A 13,607-nucleotide genomic window follows, 5' to 3' on the forward strand; every position below is an offset into this window, starting at 1 on the left:
TTCACAACAAATGACGTGTAAAGGCACTTTACAAAAAAATATGATATATAAAGTTCAGCAATACTGATAAGACTCAATGTTAATAGCATAAGTACGTATTAATCATGAATAACAGGAAGAGAGTTACTAGTTTTGAATAGTATTTACGTTGTAGGAGTTATATATTTCCAGGAGGGGGCGCTAGTGAGACGTGCAGGCTGTCGCTCAAACCAGAAGAAGACGCTCACGTTGGTTTGGTGTGATGCTAGAAAGCAGCTTGTAGAGTAGTTATTGTGGGTTTCTTGCTGCAGTGTGAGCCGCTGGAGCCATTAGAAGAACAAAAGGAAATTAAAAAGATGGTCGCTTAACCTCAGCCTCCCTTCCCTTCGCGTTTGAACCGTGTGAGTGGGGCTGCTGTCTCTCGTGGGTCATGTTCGTGCTGGTGGAGATGGTGGACACGGTGCGGATCCCTCCGTGGGTCTTTGACCGGCAGCTGAACGATGCCATAGCGGAGGAGCTGAACAAGAAGCTGGCCAACAAGGTGAGGGGTCGGCAGGTTTTAGCCTTGATTTAAAGGAACTCGGTGTTTCAGCTGTTTCGCAGTTTTGTGGAAGTTTGTTCCAGATTTGCATTCAGTCTGCAGTAAGTTCATAGCAAATGCTTGAATTTGTACTTTAAAAAAAAAAAGAATTCAGAAGTCTGGGAAATCTGATTCTTGGCTTTATACATTGAATATTTTTAAGAATCCTGGATCGAAAACAACTTGGGATAAACAGCTACTAAGTTTGCCACGTCCAACTTCCATGTACCTAGCAACTATAAGCACCATGGCAACGTCCAGCCTTAATGTTGCTCAGGAAGGAGACAGTTACTTTGTCCCAGAGAAATTAACATGTTTTGGTGGAAAGATTGTGGAGGGATACCCAAAAGGTTTGAAAGTCGTACAGTTTCCAAGGCGATTGCTCCAAATATTAAGGAAATGGATGTTCGCTTATGGAGGAAAAAGTTCCCTAATTTTATTAGACGTGAACGAAAACAGAATAGTCTCCTACAATGTCAAGCTTTTGGAGAAGAAAGAAGTCTTTCTACATTTAATATAATCACATGGTTGTCACGTGTGACAACCATGCACAGATTTGTACGTATCTGTGCTATGTACAAAACGTTTTTCTTTTTTTTTTCCTCAGTAATACTACAACACATGCTCTCTGACCCCCAGGTGGTTTACAACGTGGGTCTCTGCATCTGCTTGTATGACATCACCAAACTGGAAGACTCCTATATTTTCCCTGGAGACGGCGCCTCGCACACTAAAGGTATGACGAGTGAACGAAGTGCCGTGACACTGACTGCTACCTCAGTATTACTTATTGAATAAAAGCCTGATCCCATCGCTCCTTCGACTTTTATTTGTTTAGTCCACTTCAGGTTTGTCGTCTTCCACCCGTTCCTCGACGAGATCCTCGTTGGCAAGATCAAATACTGCAGCCAGGAGGGAGTTCATGGTAACTGTTGACCTTCGTTAGTCATGATTCTGTCGACACAAGCAGGTATTTGTTCCTGCTGAAGGTAGAGTATAAAATTCTAGCCAAACTTCTGCTGTCTGACTTGCATATCAAGGCTGTAGAGCCCAAATCATCACCCCTCCACTTCTGTTCATGACGGTCTACATGTGATGAGAAGCGGTTTGGTGTTGTGCATAATGGCCGAACATTTCTGCTCAGGCAAAATCTGTCTGAAGCTTTTTGTTCCAGAAGTCGCTACATGACTGAACTAATGTCTGCGTTCAGATTTTAAAACGGTTGCATTTATTCTTTAAGCTGATGTATACATTTTCCTATGAACTGCAACTGATGATTATCTTAGTTATTTGTTATTCTGCCGATTAATCGAGTAATCGGATAAAATAATTTGCAGTATTTTGCAGATTTTTCAGCCTTTTTTATATTAGAAATACATCAAAAGATGTGAATAAAAAGGTCATTAAGTAAAAATGTTACTGCATAAAATATGAAATCGCAGGATTTATGCTTGATCATTTGTAGCGAAGGTTCTGCAGCTAAAAACCTGTTTCTAACATTAACATGTTAGAAGCAGGTCAGCCCTTTTTCCTAGAGTTAACATAAATACAGTGAATGGATAATCTGTTGATAATATTTGGATTAACAGATCAATATTCGGATAGCAAAAGGTGCTTTTTTTTTTTCTTTTTATTTTACAGAATTTGAACCAGATGAAGCCAAAACTGACACTTGAGTTCTGGGTGGAACAGTTTTACAGACAAAGTTTTTGTTCTATATGCATCTTAGATATAAAATTAGTCTATTTTTTTGCTTAATTACTGCTCTGGTTGTGTTGCTTTTTCAGCCCATGTACCTTTTTATTTGAATCTGTATACTCTAGTTAACGATTAATCAAACACTAAATTGGTTGACAGTGATTTCAATCATTACGATTAATCCTGTTAGTCTTTCAAGTCTACAGATGAAATTAGTGCATATTAAGTATTTGTGTTACAGTATTTACAGTGAATATTGGGAACGTACTCATGCGATTGACCTCTCTGGCTCATAGTGACGATGGGTTTCTTCGACGACATTCTCATTCCACCCGAGTCTCTCCAGCAGCCGGCCAAATTGTATCCTGACCTTTGAAACAACCATCTGGTGGTTTAATGTCGTTTGCTTTGCGCGCCACCGAGTTGATGGTTTGGGTCGGGCCGTTCCTTAGCTTCGCCCCCAAAGCGATGAGGCCGAGCAGGTTTGGGTCTGGGAGTACGAGACGGACGAGGGAGCGCACGACCTCTACATGGACCAGGGAGAGGAGATCCGCTTCCGGGTGGCGGACGAAGTCTTCGTGGACACGTCGCCGACGGGGCCGGCCGCCGCCGCCACGCCCGACGCTCCGGCCCAGCCCGGACAGTCGACTGCGCCGCCGGCAGAGGAGAGCGGGGACAAAAAAGAGGCTCCATACATACTGGTTGTAAGGACTGTTACATTTCCTTTTCCAATCACTTGCACACAGATGGCTCTGGTAGAGGTGGAAGTTCACTAAAATATCCAATGGGTTCAGCTGGACTTCTGTTGTTTTTTCTTGAAGATGTTTCACCGTTCTTCAGTTCTGAACACGAGTTGGAAACATCAAGGCAAAACAATCACACTGATTGGACCTTTACGGTCACATGAGTACCTGGCCACGCCCTCCATTCTGTTCCATGTCAATACAAACGTCAATTTGTTTTAGTCTCAGTGATTGAAAGGCTGTAAAACGACTGTAGGTGTTAGAAAGATGAAACCAGCTGTGTTTATCGTCTTTAACTCCTTTTTTAGTATAATTGTCGCTTTTTCTACCCGCCTCCCCAGGTGGTTTTACAGCCGTTCCCGTCCTGACACACTTTGAGAGACGTAGCCAAAACAAACTATGTTTGCATCGTTGGGTGACATGTTTGGATCCTGAAGTTTAAATGACAGAAATATTAGATCAAATGAGAGCAGGGCTAGTGACTCGTATGATTTTAACGAATCTGATTGTTCTGACCACAATTTATAAGCCTGAGCATTTCAGAAAGCTAATTTACTATGTAAAATAGTTTGTGGCTGGAATGACAAAATGGAAGAAAGTTTAAACACTTTTACAAACAGGTTGGTAGATGGGCACCGCTGACAATCTACAAAAGTATAATTATTGCAAAATATCCGTTTTAATGTGTAGTTATCATAAATAATGTGAAATTTAAAAAATCATTCTTAGAAAAATGAGGCTAGTAATTGCTAATGTGTCCCACTTGGGGGCGCCACTGCTCTAAAAGTGAGCACTAGCTTTATTACCGACTCTGAAGATACTTGGATGTTTTAAATTGTGGTTTCATTGGAACGTCTCTCTGCCTGAAACTTGTGGCTTTTAGAGAGGAAGACTCCTGCAGCTACCTGTGCAGGGACTCGAACCTGTCGCAGCTTGAACACGCCGTTCATCCTGACTTTGCTTTTTCTTTTGTTGTTGTTGTTTCTGTTCCAGGGGACCATCTGCGAGCCAGGACTGGGTCTGCTGTCCTGGTGGAACAGCTAGCACCGCAGAGGCGGAACAAAGGGAGACGTGGGGCGACCGAGAGCAGACGACTCGGAGCGCCGCAGCCGATCCCGTCCACCGATTTCAGGGACGGTGGACGGAAACCCGCCGGTTTTGTTACACGAGCGGAGCGTCGTGCTGGACGGAGCCACGCTCAGGAGCAAACCTGTCATACCGACCGAGTGCTCCTGTATGTATTTATTAACGAGAAATTATATTAATTTGATTTATACAACACGAGTTTCTGAAATAAAAAACAAACAAACAAATGAACCGAATAATAATTTATTCATGTTGTTACACGTCTTAACAACTCAAAGTACAAACAGATTTTTTTAAAATCTAAGATTTGGTAAATCAGAGCATTCTCCACACTTCTACACTTTTGTGATGGTAGGAGAGGAAAGAAATTGTGACATCACTTCCTGACAACTGGTAGCGAACTGTAGCAAAGGTTCTCTGCTGGCTAAGTAGCCAAAATGCTACTTAGCCGGTGTGTCGCATCATATCTAGACCCCAGGGAAACAAGGAGGTAATGTTTAGAGATCCTTTTTTAGACAACCTTTGATCAACTTTAAAAAATAAAAATAAAAAGTCACAGGATGAACACAAAAAAGGTCTGCTCAGTTATTTTAAAGGAGCACTGTTTTTTGCGGGGAAAAAAAATGACTTCTTAAGATTTTATATTTTACAAGGTTCCTCCTCCAATTTGAGAAGCAGAAAGACAAAAATATTTATTTTTGAGGGAATAACAAAATTCTGTTTTTATGTTGAGGTGAAACATTTATGCCACTCACTAATACGTCTCAAATATTTTTAAAAATATATATTTAGCTGCTTTTTTTTGTGCGTGGCCTTTTTCCACCCTTGCGTGTCAAACCGGATCACCGGTTCTTGAACGATGGGCTCAGTTTAGAATCAAATGCAGCATGAAATTAAGATTTTATATAAATTTAATCAGAACTATGGTGTGGAACATCTTTATAAAAGTTTTGTAAACTCATGTCGGCCTCCTGTTCACATGAATTTGGCCAGTGGGCCTTCAGCTTGACACCCAAAATCGGCAACTTCAGGACTGATGGAAAGTTGCTGCCAGACGCTTTGTGACGGAAAGATTTGTAGGTCAAACGAGACACAAAATGAGCTGTTTGAACAAGGAAGTATGTTTAGAGAAGTCGTGGTGAGGCTTTCAAAGCTAAGAATTGTATGAAACGGAGGGAAAAGCACGGCGGTGGCTGCATCATATTGATACTGCTGCGATGCTCAATCTTTATTGAATAAAAATGCTTGGATTACCTTCAGATTTCAGAGAGTTGGTTTAAACCCAGACGGTTCAGTCATCGCACATCCAGAGATTAGTCATCACCTGCGTTTGAAATCAGCAGTAAAGGGTAGTGAAGGACACAGACACGACCACAGTGTTCACTAGCAACCCACTGGTGTTTGTGAAATCCAAAAAGAAAAAAAGAAAAACAAGAAGTTTCACTGAATCGCCTGTCAATGCTGCTCCAGCTGGGAAAGTTGATCAAAATCCCCGGATTTGCTCGCTCTCGTGTTCTGAGGAAACATGTCAGATTACTGTCAACCATTTCCGCACTTTCCCTGCGGAATCCAGCAGGGATGCGTGACCTCATCGCTCAACATGCGGCAGCTGGCTGAGCGCAGACTGAATAAAAAAAACAACAACCGTGTTTATGTGCGACAGCCTGCTCCAGACTGCCGCAAAGATCCCCCAGCAACACCGGGGCCTGGCGGCTCCCTCTGCGGATGCAGGTCAGGCGGGGAGGAGGAAGAGGAGGAGGAAGGCAGATGACCAAAGTCACTTTCACGCACAAGTCGCATCACGCCATCGGAATCTCATGCAGCTGCGCAGACCCTCCGCAGTCGACTCCAGCGCCACGCCAGGGTTTTTCCGGACGATCTGCGCGGATTTGCGCGACTTATTTATTTAATTTGCCCCTTATATAAACCACATCGAGCCAAAACACACAGAGAGAGAAAGAGAAGCGATCGGTTCCTCTTCGGGCACCCATGCCGTAAGTAGCTAAGTGTGTGTGTATGTTTTTATTTATTTATTTATTTATTCTAGGGTGTGTGTGTGTGTGCGTGGGTGTGTATGCATGAAGCGGAGAAGGTCTGGGTTGCTTTGTTTTTTTTTTTTTATTTCCAGATGGGAACAATGATGGTTGTTCTGCCGGAGAACAGACTCTATTTATACGGATTTTGTTTTATGTGTGACCGATTCATCCGCCTCACGCCGACAGCAGCGACTCTTCAACCCGCTTTTGTCTGACTTTTCTATTGTCTGGTTGTCTCTCCGGTGATCCTCTCACTGCTTTTCACCCCGATTCAGAGAAACTACTGAGATCTGAGTCTGTCTGTCTGTCTGCTGAAAGTGCAAATGAGTGCAGCTACGGTGGAAAAATGTCCCCAAGCCTTTCCTTTTTTTTATTCTTCAAATACCCATATGTCATGAATTTTACCGAGGCCAAGGAAAAATATTTGATTTATTCGATTTTTATGTTTTTGTTTTTTTAAATCATTTGAATAATTAATTTCGGTAACTGTATTTATATCGCTGTAGCAGTCCTCGCGATGCAGTCCCGCAGGAATAGTAAGCCATATGCACTCTGTCATATGGAAACAGGTCTCTGACGTCACGAACGCCCCACGCTGCAGCTGTTCTGACGTCACGCCGCCTGCCGGCGTCATCGCAGAAGGTACAGAAAGCGGGGCGGACGTAAAATAAGGGCAACACGTCAGCTGTTTGTCCTCCAGACTGCCATTACGGGGTGAAATGATCGGCCATGGCGTTGAGAGATCCGTAATAATGCGAGTCATGAGCGGCGTTTGGAGGAACTGCGAGGTGACGCAGAAAGCTGCAGCTGTAGATTATTTTAATAATCGATTATTCTGTTGATTGTTCCGGTGATTGATCGGGAAAAAATTGCACATGCTGCAGATTTTTCATTTAACCACTTCAGCCTTTTTTTTCTCCTTTTTTTTAAATCTACAAATAAATGTTAATAAATTCAATTCCTATTTTAAATAAGTAGATAAACATTTGTTGTCTAAGCTACAAGAATATATCATTCCTTTAGTGCATTTGTGATTATTTGTAGCATATCTGATCATTTTATTTATTTATTTATTTTTTTGCATTAACTGATTAATAATTAGATAGCTAAAGGTGGTTAATATGAGTATTTGTATTTTTACATTTGGACCAGGCGAAGCGGAAACTATGTCAAGAAGTTCTGGTTAAAACATATTTACAGAAGCTTTATGTTTATATATATATTATCTTAAATGCAGATGTATGTATTTTTGTACAGCTTTTGCTTAATTAGTGCACTGAATATGTAGTTCTTCCAACAAATAATTCAGATTAATTAATCAAATACTAAATTAGTTGATGATTATTTCAATAATTGATTAATCACAATTAATCTGAATAATCCTTTCAGCATTAGTGGGGGGGGGGGGGGGGGGGGGGGGGATCTGACCAGTCAGTTTCTGATAGATGGATAATGTTCCCAATGTGGAGCTGACACACACACACACACACACACACACACACACAGTGACGAAGACTGACAAAGTCTCTATAACTGAAAAAAAGTATTTTCTTTCCTACCCAAGCATGAACATGTGGCGTTTATTGAAGTCCACTGAACCTTTTGGTCTATCTGTGTCATGATGGTGAGATTTTTAGTGACAGGAGTTTGGTGTGGAACAAAGGATGGAGACATCATGCCCAATGTTTGGCACGTTGGAGGGTGTGTGATGCTGTGGGTGTGGTTTTCTTGAACTGTTTTAATCATCAGGTGATTTTATATAAGAATCTTGTCGACTCTTCTTCCATGAAGTGTTGCCTTACAGTTTTTACTGATAATGAAAGTACTCAGAAAAATTTATATTTTGTCATTTTCTTACTTGCTTGTTGAATAAATATATATATATAGTATATATATAAATATATATATATATTTAATAGGTTAATCTCTTCCGGCTGTTGGCTGTCACTGTTTGGAAAATATAAGATGTTAAACTTGCTAACTTGTTTACTGTAAATTTACTGTTTATCTGCTGATGTTATTTTCGAATAGTTTAAAAAAAAAAAAGGCATACTTAAATACCGCTCTGCATTTTAAAATACAAACATCTGCAAGGTTAAAATCAATAGCCATAATAAAGTATAGTTGTAAGCTAATGATAGTCGTTTTGTTACACGCTTAGGATGATAAAGCATCTGGTGTTGACATGTTGGTTGGAAGGTACAAGGGGGGCCCAAATGAAAATCTGCTTTCGGCCCCAAAAAAGGCTTGGACCGGCCCTGAACGACAGCCCCCCTAATGTCTTTTCTGTTTTGTCTTTCCTCCTCTTGACAGTAAGTCTTGTTGACGGCGCTCAATCGGCGGCGCTGACCCCACGGTGAGGTGGGCGTCTCACTCACAGAGGACAGACCAGGGTGACCGCATCGTCTTCCTCAAGCCTTCCTCCCTTCATCTCGTCTGACATGGCAGACCCCAGCATCACGTCTCCCTCCGGAACGCCCCTGCGCTCCCCCAACGCCCCGCTCACCCTCTCCTTCCCGTTCCCGCAGGAGGGCAGCAGGGTGTGGCAGGAAGGGAGGGAGCCCCCGCTTCCCCGCGACCTGCCCAGCCCGCTGCCGACCAAACGAAACCGCACCTACTCAGCGTACGTTAGAGAAGCAGAAGCTTTTCCTCCTTCATGTAGTTTACTAACAAATCCCCCCAAAAATCTATTTAAAGGCCCCATTGGGTTTGGAGGTGAATAATTTTTGGTACAAAAGTTATTAATCAGGAGGATTTTCTATTAAATAAAGCTTTGTAAAAACTTTTATTTCACTGTGCGGTCGTACATTTTACAATACTAGCAGGAGCCGACCTGTCTGTGGTTGAGCAACTCTTTTCCTACATTGAGGCACAGTGTTCCAGTGACTTTCGCTTCAGGTTAAAGGTCACTATTACATTTGTTTTCCTGGTTTACCCTCCAGGAAAGCAAAACTTTGAACTTTCGCTGATTTAGAAGGGATTTCCCTCCATTGTTATTATTATGTCTGGCAATGAGAACAGATGGGATTGCCCAGCTCCTCCTTTCCAATGCTTAGCCTGGTGGGGGCACAAGTAAAGCCTGGTGGCCCGCCAGGCTTATAATACACTGGGGGAAAACCCTGAGATTAATGTCCTTGTAATCTGTCATGTAAAGGCAGAAACTGATTTCTATTGTGCGCTGCGAAGCTCTGTCGTTGAATGTTTTTCAATCATACCGAAAAAGTAACTTATCCAAACTAATTTTATGCTTCTCTCTGTGACTTCATCCTTTTGCCCGCAGTACGGTCCGCGCTCACTCAGGTCCAGTTTTCAAGGGCACTTGCAAGAACTTTTCCAGATCACAAGGCCACGGCTTCATCCAGCCGTCGCGCGGCGGAGAAGACATCTTCGTTCACATCTCAGAGTAAGTTAGAAACGGCGGCGAACGGCAAGCAGACGCGCTGCGTTAGCTAAACTGCAGGCACCGCCAGCTCTGGAAGTAGCCTTTCCTTTTATGCCAAGAAGAGCGTTTAATGTTAGAACAGGCAGAGCAAATTCTGCACACGCTGCACTCTGTCATCTCGCTTTCCTAAAATCACCGAGTTGCTCATTTTGCTGAGTCAAAGCATCTTATTTTAAGGGCTGAAGCTGATTTGCTTCTGTAATTTTAGTGAACAATATTCTGTAAGAAGTGTGGTGAGAAGCTGCATTTCATTTGGAAGCTGGATCTGGAAATGACATCACAGCCAAATGATTAAACAGCTGCTAAATGTTGTGGAGCTAAAACCTAAAGCCAGTACAAGCTGACTACAAGCTTCTTGCCATTTTACGTTTTGAACTCCAAAAGAAGATGTTTCCAAACTTAGGATTTTGCACTGGCTTAACTGAGCGTAGCGTCCGTGGTTTATTTCTTAAACTTTTGCTACTTTTTGCGTGGGGCGACTACTTCCGGGTCCAGAGGGATTTCTATTTTTTTTGGAAAAAAAAAAATCCAGATATCTAATTTGAAATGTTTGAACCGTTAAAGATTCATTTGATTTGCCTCAGAGGTTGGAACCTGGATTTGAGAACGACGTCACATTTGAGTTTTAACGCGGAGCTGCAGAAGCGGTGAGATAATTAATTGCTAGCAACAACAATGGTTTCCTCTTCATTTCATGCATCTAGACAAGAAAGGGAAATCCTTACAATATAGATTTTTACGTAGCTATGTCGGCTGCTGGTTAAATTAGATAGAAACCATCAGAAGTAAAAAAAAAAAAAAAGATAAATAAATTCCCTTTAATAGAATTTCACACATGAGATTGTTATGTTTGAAATTGAGGAAAGGCAGCTCAGCAATCTTGTTCCTTTTCTGACTTGGAAATTGAGTGTGGCTTTAGTGTTTGCTCGGCTTTCCTTGAAAAGTTTCAGAGTGTTTGAGGTGCTAACCGATGGCAGACACTTCTGTCCGTTATATTGATTTAAACAAGAAAGGAACACTGCAAAAACACATCTCACCAAGTCTAGTATTTAATGCAAATATCTTAGTACACTTGACGTAAGAGGAAGCTAACTTACAAGTAACTTTTCACCGAGATATAAGAGTTTGTTAATAATTCCTTGATATTGAAAAAGTGCTAGTTCTTCTGGCAGATTGTTTCACTATTAACGAGGGAAAAATGTCATATTGTAATATGACATTGAACTTTCGCTGATATGACATTGAAATAATCTGTGAAATAATCTGACAGTAGAACTAGCACTTTTGAAAATCAACATCAAGGGATTATTGGCTTCAATCAAGCTCCTAGATATTGCAGAAAAATTAAATATAAGTTAGTTTTGTCTTATTTCAAGTGTACTGCGATATTTGCATTAAGACTAGATTTAAAAAAAATACTTGGTAAAATTTTGTGCTTTTGCAGTGTATACCCATGCAAAGAGATTTAGGAGTATTAAGACGGTACCATGGGTTTTTACTAAGTGTTGTTTTCCCAATGTTTATAGGTGCAGCAGTTGGAGACCTTTGACCTCTCAGCTAAAAAATGTGAACTTCAGAAGCTTTTCTATTTGATTTTCTTGACTTGGATCTAAAACGAACAAAAAAAATCAGACTTCCCAGTTCAAATCTCATGTGTTTTAATCAGTTTAAAAATAAACAGACGCAATGTTTTACGCTCTGAAAGTGCGTTTTAAAGGAAAGCGGCCTGCCGCCGCCTCTGTTTGTCTGCGTTGCAGCATCGAGGGCGAGTACGTCCCCGTCGAGGGAGACGAGGTCACGTACAAGGTGTGCCGGGTTCCCCCTAAGAACATTAAGGTGCAGGCGGTGGAGGTGAAGATCATCCACCTCAACCCGGGGACGAAACACGAGACCTGGTCCGGACAGATCATCAGCTCGTAGTCGGCGAGATCGGAGGACGGCGACGCTCCGGCTCGTGCGGTGGCGGTGCTCCTGGACTCTTTGCTTCGTTTAAAAACAACAACAACAAAAACCCAACAACCTCTTTTAGAAATATATGTTGCTCTACTCTGTGTCAGTCAGAGCTGATATGAAATCGTTACTGTTGCAGGCAAGTACTTACTGACAGAGTTGATAGATTCTGTTCAAGCTACTCCAGCAAATCCTCTTTGTGTTATTTATGTTTAAATTGAAGAGGGGACCATAAATTAACCACACTTACAAGTGGGAGGAGGTTTTTTTTTTTTTTGGTTGGTTTTTGTGTTAGTTTGTTCACAGTTGGTGTAAAAAAAAAGAAATACTGGGAACAACATTAATCATGTCTGCATGGTGCAGACTGCAGTGTGTGCGTGTGTGTGTGTGTGTGTGTGTGAGGAGACGATGTGTTTTCAGTTTTACTTCCCCTCTTTGCAGCTGTTCCTCCGTTGCTTACTGCACTGCATCAAAGTTTCCAGGGTCACATGTTTACTGCAAGGGTTTCGTCATGGGGCTTATACCACCCAGTCTGCGCCGTTGCTACATCAAATGTACAAATTTAAAGCGGATATATTAAACTCAGACAACAGCTGAAGCAAAAGGAAGTGATGGCAACGTTTCAGAAATAAGACGGGTTGGTCCTGGAAAACCAGGGAAGCCGTGAGGACTTTTTACATCTCCTCCCATGATGGGATGTTTCATGTCTGCTTCCTGGTTTCACATCATCATAAAAAAAAAAAAAAAAATCATGTGACAGATGCAGGAAGGGTCATTTGACCTTCAGCAGACAAACTACTGACTTTTTATAAACGGTTAAAAAACATTTCCAAGTCAGTGGTGGTTCCTTTATATACATATGAATCTGAAATTGGGTTAAGGGGAGTAAAGAAGACAAGATGTTAAAGGAGAAGACATTTTTAGCTATATTTTAGAGGAGAAATAAAAGGCCTTTTTGAAAATATAGTAAAAGTTTTTAAAAATTCTCAAGGAATCCCAGATCAGTGAAGACTAATCCAGCTCAAGGTTGAGCTAAATATTTTTGATTTTGAGCAAGTTGTCAAAATGTGTCATGATTGTCCTTTAGTTTAGTGCAGAATAGGAATCTGCAAGTCAGTGCAATGTTTTTCGTTTACATTTCACTACACAAAGGAAAACCCTGGGACAACCAAGTAAGCAGCAGAAAACTATTTAGCATGAGAAATGTTAATATTTTAATTCATTCATTTTTTTTGGAGTACCTGGCTGCCCTCCGTCGGAGTGGCGCCAAGGGCAGAGAGCCATATCGTCCATATAAAAAGCCGCCGCTAGTTCAAATAGAAAGAAACTGCACACATTTCCATAAAAGCGAATTTGCTTCATCGTTCTCTCTGTGTGGATATTCGTTCATTTGTGTGTGAATTAATATATATATATATTTTTTGTCAGATTATGACACGCTTTGCATTTTGCTGAGTATGGAAGCTACTCGACCTGCCACTTTGGATCAGATGCATATACTGTATATCACAGCTGTGGTTTTTACTGCCAGTGAGTGAAAATCGTGTGTTTGGGGAAACGCGGTGGCCTCACCGGATCATGTTAGAGGAACTCCGCACATCGTAGCTGCCCAGGTTAAATGGGACATTGCGCCTCATTTTCTACTACTGCAAGTTTCCCGCCGTCACGTGTGTCCGTGTCTTTGCCTGTAAAGGTGCTTTTATCACTTCAACTGAGCCTTGAAAAAGCATTAAAGTGTGATTTAGGACTTGAACGGAAGGTGTGCTTATTCGGAGTCTGATCAAATTCATGTGTGGTCCGACAGAGCTGCTGATGCAGTGCTGTGTTAAACTCTTTCTACAACTCAAAATAAAAATTAAATGTTAAAGAAAGCATGAAAATAGCGACATTACTCGACGTCTGCAAGCGACAAGAACGTTCTTGGTTTGCAATTGTGGGAATCTGAACTAAAACGGGAGCAATAAAGCATGAAGATAAGCTATACGTGCAAAACCTTTAAAAAGTTATTAGAGGGAAAAGGTGACATCTAGTGGTTAGAAGCTGAATTACATGGTTGGTGTGGCCAGCGAAATAAAGGAGAAAACATCCTGGAA

General features: G+C 41.5%; 2 protein-coding genes and 1 long non-coding RNA gene across 5 annotated transcripts; 2 read left to right on the forward strand and 1 right to left on the reverse strand.

Moving 5' to 3' along the window:
* The first annotated feature begins 62 nt into the window (after nt 1-62).
* Nucleotides 63-4,317, forward strand: polr3h (polymerase (RNA) III (DNA directed) polypeptide H). Of its 2 annotated transcripts, XM_028041698.1 has the most exons (6): nt 63-520; nt 1,199-1,295; nt 1,398-1,484; nt 2,554-2,617; nt 2,724-2,961; nt 3,994-4,209. In XM_028041698.1, the coding sequence occupies exons 1-6, from the start codon at nt 410-412 to the stop codon at nt 4,042-4,044; spliced, it is 648 nt and encodes a 215-aa protein (XP_027897499.1). In that variant the 5' UTR covers nt 63-409; the 3' UTR covers nt 4,045-4,209. The 2 variants fall into 2 exon arrangements, with proteins under 2 accessions (XP_027897499.1, XP_027897501.1); XM_028041700.1 differs by lacking the exons at nt 2,554-2,617; nt 2,724-2,961 and having other exon boundaries at nt 3,994-4,317.
* Nucleotides 4,316-5,419, reverse strand: LOC114159660 (uncharacterized). The gene is made up of 2 exons (XR_003598632.1): nt 5,341-5,419; nt 4,316-4,553 (listed from the first exon to the last, which is right to left on the reverse strand). It is a non-coding gene; the product is annotated as an uncharacterized LOC114159660 (long non-coding RNA).
* A 354-nt stretch (nt 5,420-5,773) lies between these two features.
* On the forward strand, nt 5,774-11,766 carry csdc2b (cold shock domain containing C2, RNA binding b). Of its 2 annotated transcripts, none has more exons than XM_028041701.1 (4): nt 5,774-6,080; nt 8,436-8,745; nt 9,403-9,525; nt 11,322-11,766. In XM_028041701.1, exons 2-4 carry the CDS (start codon nt 8,564-8,566, stop codon nt 11,482-11,484), a joined length of 468 nt encoding a protein of 155 aa, XP_027897502.1. In that variant the 5' UTR covers nt 5,774-6,080; nt 8,436-8,563; the 3' UTR covers nt 11,485-11,766. The 2 variants fall into 2 exon arrangements, with proteins under 2 accessions (XP_027897502.1, XP_027897503.1); XM_028041702.1 differs by lacking the exon at nt 5,774-6,080 and adding an exon at nt 6,796-6,910.
* The last annotated feature ends 1,841 nt before the right edge of the window (nt 11,767-13,607 follow it).

This window comes from Xiphophorus couchianus, chromosome 16 (genome assembly GCF_001444195.1).
Source record: "Xiphophorus couchianus chromosome 16, X_couchianus-1.0, whole genome shotgun sequence".
Lineage (NCBI taxonomy): Eukaryota > Metazoa > Chordata > Actinopteri > Cyprinodontiformes > Poeciliidae > Xiphophorus > Xiphophorus couchianus.

What these genes read in the sequence shown, in the direction of transcription:
- csdc2b (XM_028041701.1), top strand. Translation starts at nt 8,564, where the DNA reads ATGGCAGACCCCAGCATCACGTCTCCCTCCGGAACGCCCCTGCGCTCC. An exon ending in CGAAACCGCACCTACTCAGC is followed by an intron (nt 8,746 to 9,402) that starts GTACGTTAGAGA and finishes TTTTGCCCGCAG; the next exon opens with TACGGTCCGCGCTCACTCAG. An exon ending in ATCTTCGTTCACATCTCAGA is followed by an intron (nt 9,526 to 11,321) that starts GTAAGTTAGAAA and finishes TCTGCGTTGCAG; the next exon opens with CATCGAGGGCGAGTACGTCC.
- polr3h (XM_028041698.1), top strand. Translation starts at nt 410, where the DNA reads ATGTTCGTGCTGGTGGAGATGGTGGACACGGTGCGGATCCCTCCGTGG. An exon ending in CGGCGCCTCGCACACTAAAG is followed by an intron (nt 1,296 to 1,397) that starts GTATGACGAGTG and finishes TTATTTGTTTAG; the next exon opens with TCCACTTCAGGTTTGTCGTC. An exon ending in CAGCCAGGAGGGAGTTCATG is followed by an intron (nt 1,485 to 2,553) that starts GTAACTGTTGAC and finishes TCTGGCTCATAG; the next exon opens with TGACGATGGGTTTCTTCGAC.